Here is a 23,994-nt window from a genome sequence, read left to right on the forward strand (position 1 = left end):
GCACACACTGTTATGACATCAGAGGATAACTTTAAAGCTGATTGGATGACTTTAAATAAACGTACAGGACAACAACTAACATGAAGTTTCAGGAACAACTAATTTGGCCAAACAACTACAAAAGATCTCCCTTTATGCTCCCCTTTCCCTTTACTCTAAACTGTGAGTGGATATGTCCGTATACGTTTGTAACCCTCGCACATTACCCATGACATTTCTTAATCCTGCTTTTCAGTTATTCTCTCAGATTTGCAGAGCAATCCCAGCATGTTTCATAGCACGCCATTTTTCTTATGATCCCCTTGAAGCCTTGTGGGATGGCGGCCAGCCTCTCCCCATTTAACACTCTCCTCTTTTCCCGAGGTACTCACTTTGGCCAATGCCTTTACCAACGTGCTATACTAGATAGTTTTTTTTTTTTTCTTCTCATTCTAATGTTTGACTTCTCTGGTAGTTGTGAAGGTTTTTTCTAATATGTGACTTCTCTGGTGATTTTTAAGGTTTCCAGCATGCTTGAAAGTCATTTTGCAGTCAGGACACGTGTACGATTCTTCCCTTTTGTGAAGTCTCTGGTGGTACCTGAGGTGTGTAATCCGGGTGAAAGTTTTTCCGCATTCGTTACACTGGTACGGTTTTTCGCCAGTGTGAGTCTTCTGATGGTTTTTAAGGCTTGCAGCCTGGGTGAAAATCTTTTTGCATTCCGTGCACTCGTATGGTTTTTCTCCTGTATGAATTCTCCGGTGTTGTCTAAGGTGACTACCTTGGATGAAAGTCTTGCTGCACTGATTGCACTTGTATGGTTTTTCTTGGGTGTGAATCCTCCGGTGTTCCCTAAGGTGTGTAGAGCGCATGAAAGTCTTCCTGCATTCAGGACACTGGTGTGGTTTTTCTCCGGTGTGAACTCGCTTGTGGTATCTGAGGCTTGCGGCCAGGCTGAAAGTCTTTCCACACTCTGCACACTGATATGGTTTTACTCCTGTGTGAATTTTCCACTGGACTTTAACAAGGGGGGATTCATTAGATAATTCTGAGCTTTCCTTTAAAATAGGCTGTTCGTTCACAGCATGGACTTGCTGAAACCTTTCCATGTAACTCTTTTGTAGTATCTCCTTATCGGCACTTTCATCTCCAGGCCAACATTTCTGCTCAGAAAAGGCCAAACTTTTTTGCCCCATACTGACTGTATCTTCATTCAAAAATTCCAAAGGAACCAAGGGCTGCTTAAAAGCAGAAGAAACTTCTAATTCTGAGACCCCCGCTTGAACAGTCAGTAAATTCTCATTCTTTGACAAGATGGATCCTTGTTCTAAGCCATCATCTGAAAACTGAGATAAGTCCACTTTGGTATCTTCTTGTTTAATGTAACAAGAAACCTGCTCGGATACTTGGACTTCAGTCTTTAAAAAGCCAATGTCTGCAGGGGATTTCATGGTTTTTCTGTCCATCTCACAGGGGTTCAAGCTACAGTGAGGCATTCCGTGTGCAAATCGGGAAGAGGCTTTGAGAAATCCTGTGGGGAAAAAGTATAGAACAAGACTTTGACATGTGAACTTTGTACAGTTTTAGAAGTCAGTAATATTACACCCTTACACAGATAACATCTCTCTCTATATAAAATCCAATGACTGTCTGTCTGTAAAGTCTGTCCGCTTTTCACGAGACAACTACTTAACAGATTTAGATCGGATTTCTTTTTATAATTTGCTTGAACATTCCGGTTGATTTTGCAACTTCTCTCATCACGGTAAGTATTACAGTTCGGTTGCAGCATTGATTCATTTGTGCAAATCTGACAGAGGCTGAAGGCCGAGAGGAAGGGGAGGCAGGACCTCAGGAGTAGGAAGAGGCTTTCGTCACTCACACGCCAGCCTCAATTCGAGTCACTTTACCTCTCGATACGTGTTAGAATGTACTTGCCTCCACTTACCTATTGATACACGTTAGATTATCATCTAGAGATTGTTCAAGAGTAACGATTGACGTTTTTTGAGAGAGATCACAGCTACGTGTGTTTTAGAGCGTAGCTGCTGATAGGCAAAGATATCACGGCCACATGCTCCTCTCCCCACACGGTGGGCGCTTTCCCATCAGAGCTGAACATGATCAGATACAGTGGCAACATTTGACGTTAGAGCGTACCTACCTTCCGCTTGGCCAGAGACACCTTACCAACTTTTGACATTTTTGGCAAAGAGAACATAGCTACATTCTCGCCCCTAATAGCAAAACCAAAAATATTGTATATCAAGATGCCCTCGGATACGAAAGCTATCAATATAAATTATTCTCAATACAAATTATTACTTTTTTTTTTATTGATTTTTAAAATGTTTGTCCTGTTTCACTACTACGCGGGCATAGCGCAGGGGACAGCTAGTCTGAAATAGAATTACCATCTGGTTAGCAATATTTTCTGACTTCCTCGGGTCTCATCAAACTGAGAATGCCTTCAATGAGTTTGCAGTGACATTATGGGTCATTCCTTCAGACATTTGACAAGATTATATTTGAAGCCTGCTGCTAAACATTAGCACTGATTAGTTGGTTTTAGATATGCTTTATGTAACACTCACTTTTTTTGCAAAAAAAAAAAAGAAATTAAATCACAAGTAAAGTAGAACCTCGGTTTGCGAGTAACTTGGCTTACGAGTGTTTTGCAAGACGAGCTAAACTTTTTAATAAATTTTGACTTGATAAACAAGCAACGTCTTGCAATACGAGTAGGTTGGATACGCTTTGTCTGCTGAGAGTCATGTAATCACAACTGAGCTGATGGTTCTTCTCTCTCTCTCTCGCTGTGGGATTGTGGGCAATCGTCTCCTATTCTCCGTCTGAGTCAGCGTGCCTCACTCATATGGTCAACATCCATACGAGAGTATACTGTATGCAGCATTGTGACTGTGTGTGTTTGAGTGTGTGCGTGTGTACTGTGACGTGCAAGTCCACGTCTTGCACCACAAGCTTTATTCAGCTTGAAACAGTAACAGCGCGGTTATTTATTGTAGCGGCATCTGCCACTCTCCTATACACAGACACAGCAGTCAGGCAGGGTTGTGGCCAAGCAGTACTGTGCCCTGTGCATTTATAATGTTCTTTGTTCCTTGTATCACCCACTGACAAAAGGCGCTTAGAGCATGTCCACGATCTTTCTGGATTCGCTTTTTACAGCGAACTGCTACAGCGCTGGGAGACTGTGATTGCTTTAGGACGCTCTTCCGCAGGTCGTCCCATTGGGTGGAATATCACAAGAATTTAGAAACTCACTCACACCAGCCATGATTCTTTTCATAGGTAAAGTGCAGGTTAATTTGTTTTATGTATTTTTACTTTATTATTTTGTATTAATCATTTTTCTATGAATAGTTTTGGGCTGTGGAACGAATCACCTGACTTTCCATTATTTCTTATGGGGAAATTCACTTTGATATACGAGTGCCTTGGGCTGCAAGCACGTTTCCGGAACGAATTATGCTCGCAAACCAAGGTTCCACTGTATAAAAAAAACCATAGATCTATTGCAGTTTTGGTTGATGATAGTGTTCAACAAAATTTGGAAGCTTGGATCCATAAAGAAAAGTAGGCTGATAAAAATAAAAAAAACAAGCCGCAGTCACTTTCATTATTTTCTGGAAAAAAAAACATGGCCACTCCACTGTATGTCTGCACCAAAGACGGCCAGCGAGAAGCTATCCACTTTGTATGGGCTGAAGGTGCACTCGGAGCTGAGTGTTTACAAATGCAATGAGAGGTTCAAATATGGTCGGACAATTGTTAAGCACGAAGGAGGAGCAGGAGACCCATCCACATCCACTACAAATGACAAAGTTGCGCAAGTCCATAACGGGTTTCTGGTGAACCAACGAGCGACTATCAATGAAGTAGGAAACCATAGGCAAACGGTTCTGCATAAGACAATATCCACAAAAGTGATAGCTTTCATAATGTCTGCGCAAGAAGGATCCCAAAACATCTCACAAAGGAGCACAAGTGCAATCGTCTAACCACCTGTCAACACTTACAGGACCACTAAGGTAATGAACATGATGCATATTTCATGGCCTGACAATACAAATCTAATGAAGGTCAAAAACCAAATGGGTCTAGTCGCTTTTATTTAGCTAAACACATTTATGGACTACACCCGCATATTAATACAAAACAAAAAAAAAAGTGAATTACAATTATCAAATATTTAATAGATTTCTTAAGTAACCAAGAAGAAATCAAAAATGTTTTGTTCCTAAAGTCCCCTACCATGCCAGCATTAAGAAGATGGACAGATCAAACTTCTGTTCTGCAATATCTTAATTATTGTTATAACCTCCTGGAACGAATGATTCTAAAGTCATCAGAGTTACAGCTTGTATACGTGTCTTCTGTGAAATGTTTTTTACACTCAAGGAAATGTAAAATCTTCTAGCAAGCTTTATCTCAAGTATCATCACATTGGTTGACTTCTATAGGACAGACTGGCATTATCCATTTTATTCGAGGCTTGGACCCAAATCTTGGCTTAGCAAACTGTTGCCAGATACTCTCATCGCCAGCAAAGAGTCTCAGTTTGCCTGGATGGGCCTCCCTTTTGAAGGCAGCCTCTGTAGCTTTATCTGATAAGATGATCGATTCCCAACCATGTAACAGTCAGGGACATCTCTCTCTAAGGTGTGAAATGGACTAAAGATCTGAAGAAAGGACCATCAATCCAGGATGAGTAACACTGATGGAAAGAACTTATGTGCACCCAAGAAGCCAATGATATGACCTCTGATCCCCTTGTACAACCCTTGTAACACCCTAACTAACTGCTCTTCTCTCACAACACTACGGCTTGACCTGGCCACAGAGATTGAAGCAATCCCTTTAATCCAGAGGGCAACCATGCTGGACTGAAAAGGTTGAATACTCATCTGTGTTGGAGTTTGGGTCAGGTGGCCTTTATTCCAGTGTTGCCAAGGGACAGCAAGGACAGGGACAATGGGGGTTACTGTACGTAAATCATGCATTCACCTTGCTAACGACGGTCACTGACTGGTCACCATTTGACTTTGCAGGCGTAACTTTAACTAGTGTTCGACGACACTTTGTGTAAAACTCTGAAAGAGAAGACTGCAGTACCACCCACAATCAGAGGATGTGACCTAAGGTGAAGAAGGAGACCTCCTGAACAAGGAAAAGAGAGGGTGCAGATAAATCTTTCCATGAGTCTGGAGAAAGCCAACCAGGAAAGAAACCACGAATCACTCACCTCAAACCAAAAGCATACTTTGAATATGAGAATTATTAACTGTAATTTAATAGACAGGACAAAGCCAGCTAATGTACTATGGTATTGGTGTTAACTGAAATTAAAGATAATAAACTTGTAAAGCAGAAGTTCTGGCTATTATACGTTTCTCATCCTAAATACAAACGGAAAGGGCAGAGCAGCATCTCACACACACTGAGAGGGAGAAGTTGGTGTGGTGGTGTATGGGGGTCCCTGAGGCAGGGCTGTAAGCAAATGAGCAACACTTGCCGGCACTAGAAACTTCATTACCACCCAGAGAACTTATCCATCTTAACCTCATAAATTGAAAATTCAGGATTCTTTAAGTTGTGAACCTTTTCCTACATGAGAGGAAAGTTCTTTCTAAGCCAAGAGATAGAATGGATAAGTTATGTGCCTTTTTTTAAAGGAGAGATAAAAACTATTATTTTACGCTTTGTGTTGTCTGTGTCTCTCGTCTTTATAGATTTGCATTTGCATAAATATCCTTATGTTGGATGCTAGGCTACGATAAGCTAAACTAAGATAAGGTAAAGCCAAGACTTTATTAATCCCCGAAGAGAAATTTAGGTGCTCCAGCATATCACAACAAAATTAAAATAAGTACATATAGATAAAATAGCTAAAACACCTAATGAAATACATAAGATGAAACAGAATGATAAACAATAAACATAAAATACTGATGTATTACCAATCCACAGTGATAAATATAATGCAGTAACACAGTTTTATAATATATGCAATAAATGTGATGCGTTGGATGACCAGTAGCCACAGATAAAGGGCTATGGTGCCAGTCTATCACAGGGCACACACATATAAATAGTCCATGCCAGGAGTCACTAATCACTAACATTCGACTAACAAATACAAAGTCACACAGACAGTGGCATGGCCAGGACTTCACCTCACATCTCTAGCGTCGTGAAAGCACTCCGTCACATTCACTAACTTACCTTTCTCACACTCGTCTCTGCATCCTTGGCCGACGGCCGCTGGTCCACACGGTGTTGCAGGTCTGTTTTGCCCGAGTGACTGGTCTGCCGTTTCTGCTTCGCTATTTGCGCCAAGCCGGCTCTCCTCCACATCGCTCCTGGCGGCTGTTACATCCTTCAATGGGTCCTCCGCACAGCTTCGCATTTCTCCCGGGTCATTACTGGAGGCTTGTAGCTGGAGTCTGAGGCTTTCGATTTCTTTACCATGGCGAGATATTTCGAGTTGCAAACCTGAGAACTTTGTATCAACGTAGTCCGAAAACTCGGAGATGATGATCGCCACAGCAGCCGTCACTGCATCGGCGATTTTTTCGGACGAGAAGCGGTTAAACGTGACCGGTCCTTCAGAAAAACCATTCGTCTCCTCGTCGACTTTCATGGTAATCAGCATGTGATCTCTGTTCATTGTAATAACTGTTACTTTGCAATAAATCACACTTAGTTAACACGCATTCTTTGCTTATCCCGTGCGCCGTCTATAGTAAGCCGATCACAGAGCCCACTTGTTTTTGCCTTCTTCATTTTGTTAATGGCGGTGTCATGTAGTGCAATACCGCCATCAACTGGCCTGGAGTGTGATCAAAAATAGAAGGGGGAGAAAAATCGCGCACATTGACTACAGTGTTGCCACTGAATCTAGCTGGGACAAAAAACCTGCAGCCACAGTGGGTCCCCAGGACCGAGTTTGAGAATACCTGAGACAGACAGACAGATAGATAGATAGATAGATATTAATAAAAGTCCAAATGGCTGTGTACCTCCTATGTCTCTGTTATGTATTACGCCATTTTATGGTGATGCACTTTATTACTACATCCATCCATTTTCCAACCCGCTGAATCCGATCACCTTCTATCCATCAGCTCCACTTTGGCCTCCCTTGCTTTCTCTCCCCCTTTACTTCCATTCCCATCATTTTTTTGTCCAGACAGTCATTGTCTCTCCTCGTCACATGTCCATACCTCTTCAACTTACATCCATCCATTTTTCAACCCGCCGCGGGTCTGCTGAAGCCAATCCCAGCCAACACAGGGCACAAGGCAGGAACCAATCCCGGGCAGGGTGCCAACCCACCGCAGGACACATACAAACACACCCACACACCAAGCACACACTAGGGACAATTTAGAATTGCCAATCCACCTAGCCTGCATGTCTTTGGACTGTGGGAGGAAACCGGAGCACCCAGAGGAAACCCACACAGACACGGGGAGAACATGCAAACTCCACGCAGGGAGGACCCCAGAAGCTACCACTGCGCCCCTTTAATACTCCATGCATTACAAAATACATTCCTAAGTATTTGAACAGTGACACAATTTTCATAATTCTGGCTCTGTACGCCACCACAATGGATTTGATATGAAGAAATCATTACATGATTGAAGTGTAGACTTTCAGCTTTAATTTAAGAGGTTTAACAAAAATATCATATGAGCCATTTGGGAATGACAGATATTTTTCTACATGTCCACCCCACCATGTCCCCCATTTTCAGGGGTTCAAAAGTATTTGGACATTTGACTAACAAGCTGTTCCATAGCCAGTTAGGAGCAGGTCCCTCATTACTTCATGAACTATTAAGCAGGTAGATGGTTGGGAGTTTATTCCAAGTGTGGAATTTGCATCTGAAAGCTGTTTTTGTGAACTTTCAATATGAGGTCCAAAGAGCTGTCCATGCAAGTAAAAACAGGCCATCGTTAAGCTGAGAAAACAAAACAACTCCTTTAGAGAGAGAGAGAGCAGAAACACCAGGAGTGGTCAAATCAACCATTTGGTAAGGAACGCACGGGTGAGCTCAGTAACACCACAAGGTCTAGAAAACCACAGAAGACAGCTGTGCTGGATGGTCACAGAATTCTGTCCTTGGTGAAGAAGAACCAATTCACGAAATCCAAACCAAGACCACTCACTCCCCGTGAGGTAGAGCTATCATTACCAAAGTCTACAATCAAGAGAACACTTCATAAAAGTAAAGACAGGGGATTTACTACAAAGTGCAAAGCACTAGTAATCCTCAAGCATAGGAGGACAGATTAGACTTTGCCAGAAAACATTTTTAAAAGTCTGTCCACTTCTGGAAGAATTTTCTCTGGACGAATGAAACTAAGATCAATATATGCCAGAATGTGGGAAAGAGAAGAGTATGGAGAAGAGATTAAACGGCTCATGATCTGATGAACACCACATCATCTGTGAAACATAGTGGAGGCAGTGTTATGGCATGAGCATGTATGGCCTCCATTTAGTGAGTCACTGGTGTTTATTGATGATATGACTGCTAGCAGAAGTAGCAGGATGAATTCTGAAGTGTACAGGGCTATACCATCCGCTCAGATTCAGACAAATGCTGCACAACTTGTATATATATGTGCCTCCACTCCCTTACCTGCCCAGGAAGCCTTAATAATGGAAGGTCAGGGATGGAGTGCCATTATCTCCTATCTATGTCAGAGCCCAGATGTTGATGGACATTATAGTGATTACATCGGTGCTAAAGGATGGAGTAGTGCAGAAGTAAAAGATATCATTGTCTGCAAGAAAGTCAAAGAAGCTGCTCCTTGGTCATTTCATGTGTCTTTATCAGTTCTTCTAAGAAAGATGACAGGGTCGGGACACTTTGAGAGCCTTTAATAATAAGAATAAAATAATTATTTGCATCTATATAGAGCTTTTATCACTACTCAAAGCACTTTTCATAGTGAGAGGGGTGCCACTTCAACCACCACTAATGTGTAGTATCCACCTGGATAATGCAATATCAGCCTTTTTTTGTACCAGTACGATGACCACACATTAGCTGTCAGGTGGCGAGAGAGATAGCCAATTAGAGACACAGGATGATTAAGGTGCCAGAATGACCAGATCGTGGTGAACAATTGAGCCTGGACATCTTGATAGACCCTGCTCTTTAAAAAGGATGCCCAGAGGTCTTTTATTACCACAGAAAGTCAGGTCCATTCTTACAGCACAAGTGTCCCCATCATTGCACTGCACCAAGGGGATCCACATTCAGACCCCCTGCTGGCGTCACCAACACCTCTTCCAGCAGCAACCCAAGCTTTCCTAGATGGTCCGAGTATTGGCCAAGCCTGAATAAGCTTATCTTCAGGTGGATGACCTCTTCTGAAGCGCATGTGGTATGGCTGCTGGTATGGCACATCACATACATTTTTAGTAATAAAATGGTGTGGCCACCAGAGGGTGCTCCAGCCACCCTTCCCCAATACAGACAGATGCAGACACAAGTCTTACCACACAGCACACTGTTATTACTGAGGGGAAGTGCTTCTTGCTCACTCCCCACAACCCAGCACAGTACAAGCACCAATAACACAACACAATAGGCTCCTTCTTTCATCCTTTCTTGTTCTTGTTCTGCCTCCACTCCTGCTCTGACATGCTTCATCCCTCCTCCTCCCGACTCTGGCTCCCTGAAGTAATGGCAGCTGGCTACTTTTATAGGGCACTTAGAAGCTCTCCAGGTTCTTGAGGACCTTCTTCTGGCAGCACTTCCGGGTGTGGCAGAAGTGCTGCCACACAGTGCTCATCAGTACCTGAGGCACCCCCTGGTGGCACCCATGGATCCCGATTGGGCTGCACCAAACTCCAACTCCCATGGAGCCCTGTGGGAGTCCAAGGCACTGCTGCAACCCAGAGGGGCTGCCGTCTATGGCTCCGGGGTAAGTAAAGCTCTGAATATGTTCTCTCTCCGGGTCCTTCCAGTATACAGGCATCCCAGTTGGGTAATGGTCCAGATCTTCTGCCACAATGGATTGCTTTTATCATTTCAATAACATATTTAAAAAATAATAATAACAATAATATAGTGTAATTCAGAACAAGTGTAATTAAAATCTGATAATTCTTTTTAAATTGTGTTGATCTGTCATTGCATGACTCCATTGAAGAAGATACTGTAAATGTGGTTACTCAGACCTCATTGCTGGTTGCAAAGGGGCCCCGTACAAAAACGTAGGTCTGCCACTGTCAGTGGTGGATTATAATGCCAGGGTTGGATTAACCATTAAGTAAAATAAGCACGTGTTTAGGGCATCGAGGGAGCAGGGGCATCACAGAAATTTTCAATTGCCGGATTTATTATGCGCCATATGGATGAAAACTGCAAATGGAGCAGCTGAACCAGGTTGCACATAAAGGGGCTCCCACATTAAATGAAAAAAATTATACATTTATTACTATTTTTATAATGGTACAGTATACAGTACAGGCCAAAAGTTTGGACACACCTCCTCATTCAATGTGTTTTCTTTATTTTCATGACCATTTACATTGGTAGATTCTCACTGAAGGCATCGAAACTATGAATGAACACATGTGGAGTTATGTACTTAACAAAAAAAGGTGAAATAACTGAAAACATGTTTTATATTCTAGTTTCTTCAAAATAGCCACCCTTTGCTCTGATTACTGCTTTGCACACTCTTGGCATTCACTCGATGAGCTTCAACAGGTAGTCAGTCACCTGAATATTTGTTTTGATGCCTTCAGTGAGAATCTACCAATGTAAATGGTCATGAAAATAAAGAAACACATTGAATGAGGAGGTGTGTCCAAACTTTTGGCCTGTACTGTATATAACAGTAATAATATTGGTTAATGATATATACAGTATTAATCTTGGGAATACAACAAAATTAGATTCTGGTAACTGCTACATGGTCCACAGATACTTGTGTGAGCGTTCGTGGCCGACCTTCCACAATTAGGAATGGCGAAAATCTTGAAAAAGTTTGCAATACAATTTACATGTCATCGGACTATTGAAGAGATTTCTGAACTAACTTGTGTGTCTTGGAGTTCTTGCCACTTCCCTACTTGCTTGATCTTTGCTCCGTGTGACTTTTTCTTGTTCCCGCATATGAAAAAAGAACTCAAAGGAAAGTGTTTTTATACCGTGCAGGAAGTCAAAGAAAAATCGCTGCAGGTATTGGACAACGTTCCTTTTCAGCAATTCCAAAAATGTTTCCACCAGTGGGAAAACCGTAGGGACAAGTGCATTCATTCACATGGAGAGGACTTTGAAGGAGACTAAAGTTTCAGTAAGTAAAAATTATTAAAACTATTTTTTTTTTATCAATTCCTGTTATTTTTGGGTACCCCCTCATATAATAACCTTTTAGAATGTATTACAAGTGTATATATAATATATATAAAGCTACAACATAATGAATTATTAAACACAAGGAAAAGGACTTAATGTAACTCAATGCAACTTAAAGTTGAAAGCACAAGAGGTCTCTCCCTTGTCTCAGAGAAGCCACCAATGTAAATTTCCAAGGTTAGAATGAGGTAAATGAGTAATGAACACCCCTCCAGAAGGCAGGGATATACTGATGTGAAAGCCCACATGCCCCTCCTATGAAGTGGTACCCATATCATTAGGACAATCCACTAAACACCCTCTTAAAGAAGTATTTCAGAATAATGGAAAAATTAACATGAGTCAGAAATCAGTGGTGGCTTTAGTTGATTGGAGGAGGTAATATAGTTTTGCACATTAAGAGTCAGATGATGTGATGTATTAGATAAGGTGATGTAATTTGAAAAAGTATAAAAGAAGATGAATTTATTAATTGATTGTTCCGTCCATGGACAGACATTTGTGCACATCTCTATGCAAATAACAAATTGTTCTGCAGCCTCATCTGGCCCCTATAGCGTCCTTCTATGAAGATAACAAAAAGGTTTTTCCATTGCAGTTCTCAAAATTTTTTAATACATTGTGTTACTTGGTATGTCATGTCATTCTTAAACCCGCTTAATCCAGAGAACAGGTTTGCGATTTTTTTTTGTGATGGCAGTATTCTCCCAGTTACCTGCTCTTTTGCCTTTTTATTTTCTTACTTTTATTATTATTTTTACTGTGTACAGTGTCGTTGAGTGTTCTGAAAGGCGCTTTCAAATAAAATGTATTATTATTATTATTATTATTAGTTAGCAAAGGGCACACGGAAGGAACAAACATTCATGGGTGTCAAGCTGAACACACACCCACACACACGCACACAAAGACCAATTGAGCATTGCCAGTTTACCTAACCTACATGTCTTTGGGTCATAGTGGGTCCTCCACTCCCACTTCCACGTCCACGTCCAGACACAGGGAGAACTTGCAAGCTTGACACAAGGAGGACTCAGGATGCAAACCCTGGTCTTTTTACTATGAGGCAGCAGTGCTACCACTGCGACAACATGTCACCATCTCTCAGCTTCATTTAGATTGTGATGGACACATCCAGGCTGTTAGATGGCATCTCCCCTGCAGCATAGAAGTGCCCAGGATTCCCGCAGGGTACCATAGAAGATGAAGTTCGGTTTCACAGCCCTGTTGGGGACCCTGAGGGCCACCGTGGGACGCTGCAGGAAGACAAGGAGATTTTTATTTTTCCATATAGCCTGGATGTACTCCCAAGTCACGGGGATGGAAGAACAGAAGTACTTCCGGGCTGAACAAAAATATAAATCTTTATCTGACCCGAAAGTGATGTGGAATCACGGGGACTGAAGGACAGGAGCACATCCGGGTGAAGAACTATTTAAAGGACTCTGAGAAACCCAGCAGGCTGAGCCGGAGTTGGGTGGTAGAGTGAAGTACCTGCTGAGCCCTTAAGGGTCAGTTCTTCCGCCACACCTGGAAGTGCTGCCAGAAACGAGTAATCAAGCACCTGGAGCACTTCCGGGTGCATTATAAAAGGAGCCAGCAGCCACTACACGGAAAGCCAGAATCGGGAGGAGGAGCGACGAAGCTAGATCCGAGGAATGAAGGTGGAGAAAGATAAAGAGAAGAGACATATCGCATTGTAAGATGTGCTTGTGCTGGGACTGCTATACTTGTGGGAATGGGGAAGACGTTTCCCACAAGGGAATAAAGGAAAAATAAAACCTGTGTGCTGTGAACTTGTGTCCCATGTGTGTCTGTGTCGGGTTCAGCTGGCAGTGCCAGTTTGCTATTCTTACAAGATACAGTATAATGCTTTGTGTAATTTTCACACTGAAAACAAAATTACAGAACTTGAGGTTTATTAATGTCTACACGTGTAAATGTACAAAAAGTGTGGCATGGTGCAGAACTTCTTATTGGACAGAGTTATCAGATGGAACAGGAAATGCCACGAACAGAATAGCACATTACACAAATATCCATCCATCCTCTTTCGCTTATCTGAGGTCGGGTCGCGGGGGCAGCAGCTTGAGCAGAGAGGCCCAGACTTCCCTCTCCCTGGCCACTTCCTCTAGCTCTTCCAGGAGAATCCCAAGGCGTTCCCAGGCCTTCCGGGAGACATAGTCCCTCCAGCGTGTCCTGGGTCTTCCCCGGGGCCTTCTCCCTGTTGGATGTGCCCGGAACACCTCACCAGGGAGGCGTACAGGAGGCATCCTGATCAGATGCCCGAGCCACCTCATCTGACTCCTCTCGATGCGGAGGAGCAGCGGCTCTACTCTAAGCCCTATACTCATCATAAAAATAACAGTGACAAGTCTTTATGCAATTTAAACAGAACCATTACTACCTACAAAGTCTGTTTTAGCGTACATTTTTGTAGCCATTGTTAATGCTGTGGTGGTGTCTCCCATCTGTACCCAGCATCATTGCAATCCTTCTCACACTTAAAGGTTTTCCACATTTATTCACAATAACCAGACATACTGAGAAAATGTGGAATGGATGCATAGTTCTACTACCAGACACAGACAGTGTGGGATTTGGCTTGCCAGTTGCCTTGGCGACTTTAAATCGGCCTGTATTAGAATGCCTTAGAATAGACAGGAGACCCCTCCAAGGCTGGATGTTGAATTATGCCCACTACTGCCATGACCTTACAATTAGATAAGGCAGTTTCTGAGAAATGAGTGTATGGACAGAAGCAAATTTGACACGATGCAGCCTACACCATGAAGACAACTGACCTAAATAGTCAAGTGGTGATTTTTGGGTTTCTGTTGATCCTTGTACAATATTAAACTTGTTGCTCCAGGACAGGAATTTATCTTCAACTAATCATCTTGAAGGTCATACAAGAGAGATTGCACAATATCATTGCAAAAAGGAAAAATAACACAATCCTTACTTTACCATTTATAATGTACAGAACATTTGTCATTGAAATTTCTAAAGATCCTATTAAAAAATGCAAATTAGTGTGGTTTTGTGTGAACTGTTATGAGAAGGCTAACTTCAAAGCTGATTGGCTGACTTTAAATAAATGTACAGGACAACAACTAACATTAAGTTCCAGGAACAACTAATTTGGCCAAACAATTACAAAAGATCTTCCTTTCAGCTTCCCTTTCCCTTTACTCTAGACTGTAAGTTGATATCTCCATATACGTTTGTAACCCACACACATTACCAATGACATTTCTTAATCCTGCTTTTCAGTTATTCCCTCAGATTTGCCAAGCAGTCCTTTCATAGCACGCCATTTTTCTTATGATCCACTTAAAGCCTTGTGGGTCCCTCAGATTTGCCAAGCAGTCCTTTCATAGCACGCCATTTTTCTTATGATCCACTTGAAGCCTTGTGGGTTGGCGGCTAGCCTCTCCACATTTAACACTCTGGTCTGTTTTACTCTCCTCTTTTCCTAAGATGCTCACTTAGGGCCCTATTATTTCTGCGATGCAGTAAACACGGATGGAATCATGGAGTTAATGCATAAAAACTGATTTTAGATTTAAAAATGGAAATGTGTAGAATTTAGAGACTGGAGGGGTGACTGTTACAAAACTTCCCAATAAATTAAAAGATTGAATAATCTGTAGTTCTATCATTCAGATACTATTTTCTAGTTTGTTGTTTCTGAAGTGAACATAATTCTTCGTAGAAATTCGGTCATGCCTCCATCTGTTTGTGTGCGTGTTTCCAGCATGTTTTCTTCTTAAAGCCACGCAAATTAGCCAGCTGCAAGAGACAGAAATGTCAAAGCGAGCAGGATCAGATACCCTAAGTACGCTGAAAAAAACTAAGAAACATGAGCTTAACTGCAAAATTGAGTGCACAATAATATCCCGGTGACTTCTACAAATCTGGACAACAATTTTTCTGCAAATTTTGCCAGCATACCATAGCACCTTTTAAAAAATTAACAACAATATTTTGGGATTTAATAAATGTTTTGCCTCACCATGAAAAGGTACGCAAGGTCCACCTTTGACTCTTCCGTTATAAACTCGGCCCCTACAAACCTGGGCAGAAGAGCAGGCTTCTCCTCAAATGCAGCGAGCCCTTCAAGTGGGTCTCTCTTTCTTTTTTTCTGTTTAATTCACAGATTTGCAGATTAGTTCGCTTCTGCTTTGTAATTAATCATTTTTAGATATGCAGTAGATGAAGCTACAGATGTAATGATGCACGTTTTCAATCTGTAAACATTTAAGATTTAAGAATCATTAGAAATAATTTACATAATTACGATTACAGGTACCGAAGACCGGTACTTTCTGGCAGATGTTATCTTTATGGTGAGCTGCAACTTTTCCACTTTTTCACAGGCAGCACTTCAGTTCCTTCACAACAATCTTAATGACATTTTAGCAGTGTATACCAACAAAGAATCATACTGTCTGAGAACAGACTGGGGCGTTTTAAAAGGGGTTCTGCCTAACAGTGTACAATTACCCTGCTTGAGTCAAGTCATCAGATTGGTGGGAGAGACCTGGCAGCAGTATAAATACTTCAGTGAGGCTGTATCACCAGTGATGTGGGGAAAGTCTACCTTCTTCAAGAAGCCTGCCAGGAACCCCCGAGTTAGGAAACACCACGTGAAATACCTACTTCGAATCAGTAGGCCACCTCACTGAACATACTCACCTCTACAAAAAGTTCTTTCTGGCCAAGAACACATCAGCTCAGGCTGTAACAAATACCGTAGAGCAGTGTTTCCCAACCTCGGCCCTGGGGACCCATTGTGGCTACAGGTTTTTATTCCAACCAGATTCCTAATCAGTGACACCACCAGATAATGCTGATCTCATTTAATTAGCTGGTATTATTTTTCTCTTATGCAACATTCAGAAAAGCACAGCAACATGATTTTTACATTTATAAGACATTTAGAAATATGTCTGCTATTGCTATAGATTTAAATGCTTAACTCTCTTTTGTTGATTTCATTAAAATTTTAACCTCTCTGTGCAGTTTTTTCCCCTTCGTTGCATCTTATTAATGACAATTAAAAATGAGCAGAGCAGATATGCTGACAAACAACACTGAATAATCAAAGGCTGCAAGTACTTTAGCATCAGACCCACTAATTAGTAAATAATGAATTAATTAAACAATTAGAACACCTGGAAAAGTAGAATGAAAATCAATAAAAAAATACATTGTTCCCATATAATTGCTTGGTACATATACATACAGTGGGTACAGAAAGTATTCAGACCCCCTTCAGTTTTTCACTCTTTCTGATATTGCAGCCATTTGCTAAAATCGTTTAAATTAATTTTTTCCCTCGTTAATGTACACACAGCACCCCATATTGACAGACAAAAAAAGAATTTTTGAAATTGTTGCAGATTTACTAAAAAAGAAAAACTGAAATATCACCTGGTCCTAAGTATTCAGGCCCTTTGCTCAGTATTTAGTAGAAGCACCCTTTTGAGCTAATACAGCCATGAGTCTTCTTGGGATAGATACAAGTTTTTCACACCTGGATTTGGGGATCCTCTGCCATTCCTCCTTGCAGATCCTCTCCAGGTCTGTCAGGTTGGATGGTAAACGTTGTGGACAGCCATTTTAGGTCTCTCCAGAGATGTTCAATTGGGTTTAAGTCAGGGCTTTGGCTGGGCCATTCAAGAACAGTCACAGAGTTGTTGTGAAGCCACTCCTTCATTATTTTAGCTGTGTGCTTAGGGTCATTGTCTTGTTGGAAGGTAAACCTTCGGCCCAGTCTGAGGTACTTAGCACTCTGGAGAAGGTTTTGTCCAGGATATCCCTGTACTTGGCGCATTCATCTTTCCTCGATTGCAACCAGTTGTCCTGTCCCTGCAGCTGAAAAACACCCCCACAGCATGATGCTGCCACCGCCATGCTTCACTGTGGGGACTGTATTGGACAAGTGATGAGCAGTGCCTGGTTGTCTCCACACATACCGCTTAGAATTAAGGCCAAAAAGTTCTATCTTGGTCTCATCAGACCAGAGATTCTTATTTCTCACCATCTCAGAGTCCTTCAGGTGTCTTTTAGCAAACTCCATGCGGGCTGTCATGTGTCTTGCACTGAGAGAGGCTTCCGACAGGCCACTCTGCCATAAAGCCCTGACTGGTGGAGGGCTGCAGTGATGGTTGACTTTCTACAACTTTCTCCCATCTCCTGACTGCATCTCTGGAGCTCAGCCAAAGTGATCTTTGGGTTCATCTTTACCTCTCTCACCAAGGCCCTTCTCCCCCGGTAGCTCAGCTTGGCCGGATGGCCAGCTCTAGGAAGGGTTCTGGTTGTCTCAAATGTCTTCCATTTAAGGATTATGAAGGCCACTGTGCTCTTGGGAACCTTATGTGCAGCAGAATTTTTTTCTGTAACCTTGGCCAGATCTGTGCCTTGCCACAATTCTGTCTCTGAGCTCTTCAGGCAGTTCCTTTGACCTCATGATTCTCATTTGCTCTGACATGCATTGTGAGCTGTAAGGTCTTATATAGACAGGTGTGTGGCTTTCCTAATCAAGTCCAATCAGTAGAATCAAACACAGCTGGACTCAAATGAAGGTGATCTCAAGGACGATCAGAAGAAATGGAAAGCACCTGAGTTAAATATATGAGTGTCACAGCAAAGGGTCTGAATACTTAGGACCAGGTGATATTTCAGTTTTTCTTTTTAATAAATCTGCAACAATTTCACAAATTCCTTTTTTGTCTGTCAATATGGGGTGCTGTCTGTACATTAATGAGGAAAAAAATGAATTTAAATAATTTTAGCAAATGGCTGCAATATAACAAAGAGTGAAAAATTGAAGGGGGTCTGAATACTTTCCGTACCCACTGTGTATATATATTTATTTATTTTGTGGCAGTCGGCTGGGGGTTGTGCCCAGCTGGGACGCCTGGAAGGACCAGGAGAGGGACTATGCCTCCCCCGGACCACGAGAGGGCAGCCGCCCAGGTTTGTATGAAGGCCACAGGAACTAAACATGGAAATTCAACCCTGTAGGGGCCCGTGGCCACCGCCAGGGGGCACCCAGAGGTTTGAGGAGCCCTGGACGTCAGTACTTCCACCACACCCAGTAGTGCTGCCAAAAGGATTACGAGGGACACCCAGAGTGCTTCCGGGTGCTCATGCGGCACTTCCGTCACACCAGGAAGTGCCGCAGGAAGACCATCAGAGGGCACCTGGAGCACGTCTGAGTGGGTATAAAAGAGGCCGCCTTCCACCAGTCATTAGCCAGAGTTGGGAGGAAGAGGACAAAGCTCGGGAAGGAGAAACAGAGGCGCTGAAAGAAAGAAAGGAAGGACCATTGGAAGGCCTGGACTTGAAGGGTGTTTGGTGCAGGGGCACTGTGTGCTGTGCGGGACTTTATTGGGGAGTGTAAATAGTGTAAATAAAAGCTGTGTGTGTTGGACTTATCGGTGTCTGCCTGTCTGTATCCGGGCTGAATCTCCACAATATATATTTTTTTTTTTTACCAAACTTAGTTTTCTAATTTCAATATTGTTCCCAAAACACAGAACTTAGGAAATAACACATCACTTAATTAGCCCAGGAGTCCAATTTAAAACAGAAGCTGGTTGGAACCAAAACCTGCAGCCAGAGGGGGGGGCCACAGGACCGAGGCTGGGAATCACTGTCCTAGACCCTAAAAGTTAACCTTCATCTCGGAAGAATGCATCAAACTAGTAACAGCTCTGACAATTCTGGAGGGCACTCCCTTGTCCTACTACAATCTCAGCATACACAGCATCATGGAGGATCTGACCTCAGATCTGATAAACAGATATATAAAATAACATGCTAGTGTGCTGTTTCATTAAAAGGAATGTAAAATGCCATTTCATTATTGTTTGTTTTGTTGGAGTTGTTGCTTCTTACAGTTAAAAAAAAAAAATCAAAAATATGAATCAAGAAAAAATAAAATGGTAAAAACCGAAAACCACAAAAAATAAAAACGGAATTCGTGGAAAAAATAAAACAGATTCCATAGGGCCCTACTCACTTTGGCCAATGCCTTTCCAAATGTGATATACTCGTTTTTTTTTCTCTAATATTTGATTTCTCTGGTAGTTGTGAAGGTTTTTTCTCAAGATTTAACTTTTTTAGGGCAATTTTTTTTTCTTTTGTCCTAAGGCTGAATATTTTTTTCAAAACAAACGGTTTTCTAAAAAGCACAAAAACCAATAGTTTAACATAAATATGTATTTCACATTGATTTTTATGACCAAACTCACTCTCTTTTATGTTCCATGAGCCCTTACAGTGTGTAAATTCACATTACATACCAGTTTTTCTCATCACTCACAAGCCAAAGGGCAAAAATAAAAAAAACTAAAAAAAAAAAACACAACATCTTGAAGTAGTCAAGTGGCTGGTAATCCATAGTGTCCACTGGCACGCCGTCTCGTTTGAAGTCCAGTTGCCAGCTTGCCTCCAACAGATCGGTCTGTGTAGCCCTCCCAGGGTGAATGTTGCAGTAGACACGTCAGCTGATACGGATACCCAACTTTCATTTTCGATCTCCAGATCACTTGCATCAAAATTGGAGTTCGATAAGTCATAATCCGATTCAGTAAAAAAGTATTTTGCTTTGCGCATTGTCATTGCTCCCTCGCCCAGTGTCGGATGTTCTAGACATTGTTTACTCTGTGCTACTCACGCACACAAAGGGATTCTATGTCAAGTCAATGAGTCTAACAGTCCTCCAGGCAAAGAGGGTCTACCTATATCATAACGGTGAGTTTTACTGTTGTTTACAGTTTTTTTTTATCACCAATTCCAGATATCGACTTTATTTGGCATCCTCCCTCTTGAGTCGACAAAAGTCGACAACCGTCCTAAAAGAGTTAAGGTTTCCAGCATGTTTGAAAGTCATTTTGCAGTCAGGACACGTGTACGATTCTTCCCTTTTGTGAAGTCTCTGGTGGTACCTGAGGTGTGTAATCCGGGTGAAAGTCTTTCTGCCATTTGTTACACTGGTACGGTTTTTAGCCAGTGTTGAGTTTTCTGATGCTTTTTAAGGCTTGCAGCCTGGGTGAAAATCTTTTTGCATTCCATGCACTCGTATGGTTTTTCTCCTGTATGAATTCTCTGGTGTTGTCTAAGGTGACTACCTTGGGTGAAAGTCTTGCTGCACTCATTGCACTTGTATGGTTTTTCTTGGGTGTGAATCCTCCGGTGTTCCCAAAGGTGTGAAGGGCGCATGAAAGTCTTCCTGCATTCAGGACACTGGTGTGGTTTTTCTCCGGTGTGAATTCGCTTGTGGTACCTAAGGCTTGCAGCCAGGATGAAAGTCTTTCCACACTCGAGACACGGATATGATTTTACTTGTGAGTGAATTCTCTGATGGACTACAACAAGGGGGGATTCATTAGATAATTCTGAGCTTTTTTTCAAAATGGGCTGCTTGTTCACAGCATTGACTTGCTGAAACCTTTCCGCATTACTCTTTTGTAGTATCTCCTTATTGGAACCGTCATCTCCAGGCCCACATTTCTGCTCAGAAAATGCAACACTGCTTTGCCCCATACTGACTGGATCTTTGTTCAATAATTCCAAGGGAACCAAGGGCTGCTTAAAAGCAGAAGAAACTTCTAATTCTGAGACCCCCCCTTGAACAGTCAGTAAATTCTCATTCTTTGACAAGATGGATCCTTGTTCCAAACCATCATCTAAAAACTGAGATATGTCCACTTCGGTATCTTCTTGTTTAATCCAAGAAGAAACCTGCTCGGGTACGTGGACTTCAGTCTTTATAAAGCCAATGTCTGCAGGGGATTTTGCACTTTTTCTGTCCATCTCAAAGGGGTTCAAGCTACAGTGAGGCATTCCATCTGCAAATTGGGAAGAGGCTTTGAGAAATCCTGTGGGAAAAAGTATGGAACAAGACTTTGACATGTGAACTTTGTACAGTTTTAGAAGTCAGTAATATTACACCCTCATCTGTGTTGGAGTTTGAGCGAGGTGGCCTTTACTATTTGCTAAGGGACAGCGTTTGGGTGGTTTACCATACACAGACCATGCATTTGACGTGCTAACAATAATCACAGACTGGTCACCAGTTGACTTTGAAGACATAACTTTAACTAGTGTTCGACGACACTTTGTGTAAAACCCTCAAAGAGAAGACTGCAGTACCTCCTATAACCAGAAGGTGTGACCTAAGGTGAAGAAGGAGACCTCTTGAACAAGGTAAAGGGAACATGCAGAAAAATCCTTCCATGAACCTAGAGAAAGCCGACCAGGAAAGGAACTAATAATCACTCACCTCAAACCATAAGCATACTTTGATTACGAGAATTATTAACTGCAATTTAATAGAGAGGACAAGGCCAGCTAGTGTACTATGGTATTGGTGTGAACTGAAACTAAAGATAATAATCTTGTGAAGGAGAAGTTCTGACTATTATACATTTCTCATCCTAAATACAAATGGAAATTTGTATTTCTGCCAGAGTAGCATCTCACACACACACACAATGAGAGAGAGAACTCAGTATGGTGGGGTATGGGGGTCCCTGAGACAGGGCAAAAGCAAGTTGCTGTGAGCAAATGTGCACCACTTAATGGCACTAGAAACTTCATTACCAGCCAGAGAACTTATCCATCTTAACCCCACAAATTGAAAATTCAGGATTCTTAAGTCGTTTGCCTTTTCCTATACGAGAGGAAAGTTCTTTCTAAGCCAAGAGATAGAATGGATAAGTTATGTGCCTTTTTCTACAGGAGAAAAAAAGTGAAACTAAGCTTTTGTTATTTTATGTATTGTGCTGTTTGTGTCTCTCATCTTTATAGATTTGCATAAATCCATCTTCTATTTATACTTATGTTGGAAGCTAAGCTAAGATAAGCTAAGAAGACTTTATTAATCCAGAAAGGGAAATTTAGGTGCTCCAACAGCTCACAACAAAATTAAAACAAAAACATATTGATTAAATAACTAAACACCTAATGAAATTCATAAGATGAAACAAAGAACATAAAGAATAACCATAAAATACCAAAAATAGTGGTGTATTACCAAGCCACAGTAATACAATGCAGTAACATTGTATTATAATATATGAAATAAATGTGATGCATTGGATGACCAGTAGCCACAGATAAAGGGCTATGGTACCAGTCTATCACAGGGCACACACATATAAATAGTCCATGCCAGGAGTCACTAATCACTAACATTCGACTAACAAATACAAAGCCACACAGACAGTCGCATGGCCAGGACTTCACCTCACATCTCTAGCGTCGTGAAAGCACTCCGTCACATTCACTAACTTACCTTTCTCACACTCGTCTCTGCATCCTTGGCCGACGGCCGCTGGTCCACACGGTGTTGCAGGTCTGTTTTGCCCGAGTGACTGGTCTGCCGTTTCTGCTTCACTATTTGCGCCAAGCCGGCTCTCCCCCACATCGCTCGTGGTGGCTGTTTCATCCTTCAATGGGTCCTCCGCACAGCTTCGCGTTGCTCCCGGGTCACCACTGGAGGCTTGTAGCTGGAGTCTGAGGCTTTCAATTTCTTTTTCATGCCGAGATATTTCGAGATGCAAACCTGAGAACTTTGCATCAACGTAGCCCGAAAACTCGGAGATGATGATCGCCACAGCTGCCGTCACTGCCTCGGCGATTTTGTCGGACGAGAAGCGGTTAAACGTGACCGGTCCTTCAGAAAAACCATTCGTCTCCTCTTCGACTTTCATGGTAATCAGCATTTGCTCTCTGTTCATTGTAATAATTGTTACTTTGCAATAAATCACCCGATCTTAGTTAACACGCCTTCTTTACTTATCCTGTGCGCCGTCTACGGTAAACCGATCACAGAGCCCACAGGCGCCGCCTTTACGACACTTGTTTCCGCCTCCTTCATTTTTTTTAATGGCGGTGTCATATAGTGCAATAGCGCCATCAACTGGCCTGGAGTGTAATCAATAATAGAAGGGGGTGAAAAATCGAGCACATTGCCTACGATAGATAGATAGATAGATAGATAGATAGATAGATAGATAGATAGATAGATAGATAGATAGATAGATGTGAAAGGCACTGTATAAGAGATAGATAGATAGATAGATAGATAGATAGATAGATAGATAGATGTGAAAGGCACTGTATAAGAGATAGATAGATAGATAGATGTGAAAGGCACTGTATAAGAGATAGATAGATAGATAGATAGATAGATAGATAGATAGATAGATAGATAGATAGATAGATAGATAGATCCCAACCTTGGTCCTGGGGACCCACTGTGGCTGCAGGTTTTGGGAACAATATAGAAATTGGAAAACTAAGTTTGGTAAAAAAAAAATATTAAAATGTATTAAACAGTTATATGTGAAAAATTTATTTTTCTTTCTTTTTAACATTTCAGCTTGATTTTTATTCTACTTTTCCAGGTGTTCTTATTGTTTAATTAATCCACTATTTACTAATTAGGGGGTCAGACGCTAAAGCAGTTGCAGCCTTTCGTGATTCAGTGTTGTTTGCCTGGGTGTCTGCAATGCTAGTTTTTAATTGTCATTATTAAGACACAATGAAGGGAGCAAATTGCACAGAGACAAGGCAAAATATAA

The 23,994-nt window shown here is 41.8% G+C and overlaps 3 protein-coding genes across 3 annotated transcripts in view; 1 reads left to right on the forward strand and 2 right to left on the reverse strand.

Moving 5' to 3' along the window:
* The window catches only part of LOC120538134, a 97,886-nt gene that overhangs the window by 32,397 nt on the left and 41,495 nt on the right, over window positions 1-23,994 (forward strand). The window lies entirely within an intron of this gene.
* Window positions 424-6,812, reverse strand: LOC120536946 (putative zinc finger protein 286B). The gene is made up of 2 exons (XM_039765522.1): window positions 6,226-6,812; window positions 424-1,510 (listed from the first exon to the last, which is right to left on the reverse strand). Exons 1-2 carry the CDS (start codon window positions 6,668-6,670, stop codon window positions 432-434), a joined length of 1,524 nt encoding a protein of 507 aa, XP_039621456.1. The 5' UTR covers window positions 6,671-6,812; the 3' UTR covers window positions 424-431.
* Window positions 19,620-23,256, reverse strand: LOC120536947 (zinc finger protein 232-like). The gene is made up of 2 exons (XM_039765523.1): window positions 22,704-23,256; window positions 19,620-21,285 (listed from the first exon to the last, which is right to left on the reverse strand). Exons 1-2 carry the CDS (start codon window positions 23,146-23,148, stop codon window positions 20,393-20,395), a joined length of 1,338 nt encoding a protein of 445 aa, XP_039621457.1. The 5' UTR covers window positions 23,149-23,256; the 3' UTR covers window positions 19,620-20,392.

The sequence above is a fragment of the Polypterus senegalus genome, chromosome 10 (genome assembly GCF_016835505.1).
Source record: "Polypterus senegalus isolate Bchr_013 chromosome 10, ASM1683550v1, whole genome shotgun sequence".
Taxonomy (NCBI): Eukaryota; Metazoa; Chordata; class Cladistia; order Polypteriformes; family Polypteridae; genus Polypterus; species Polypterus senegalus.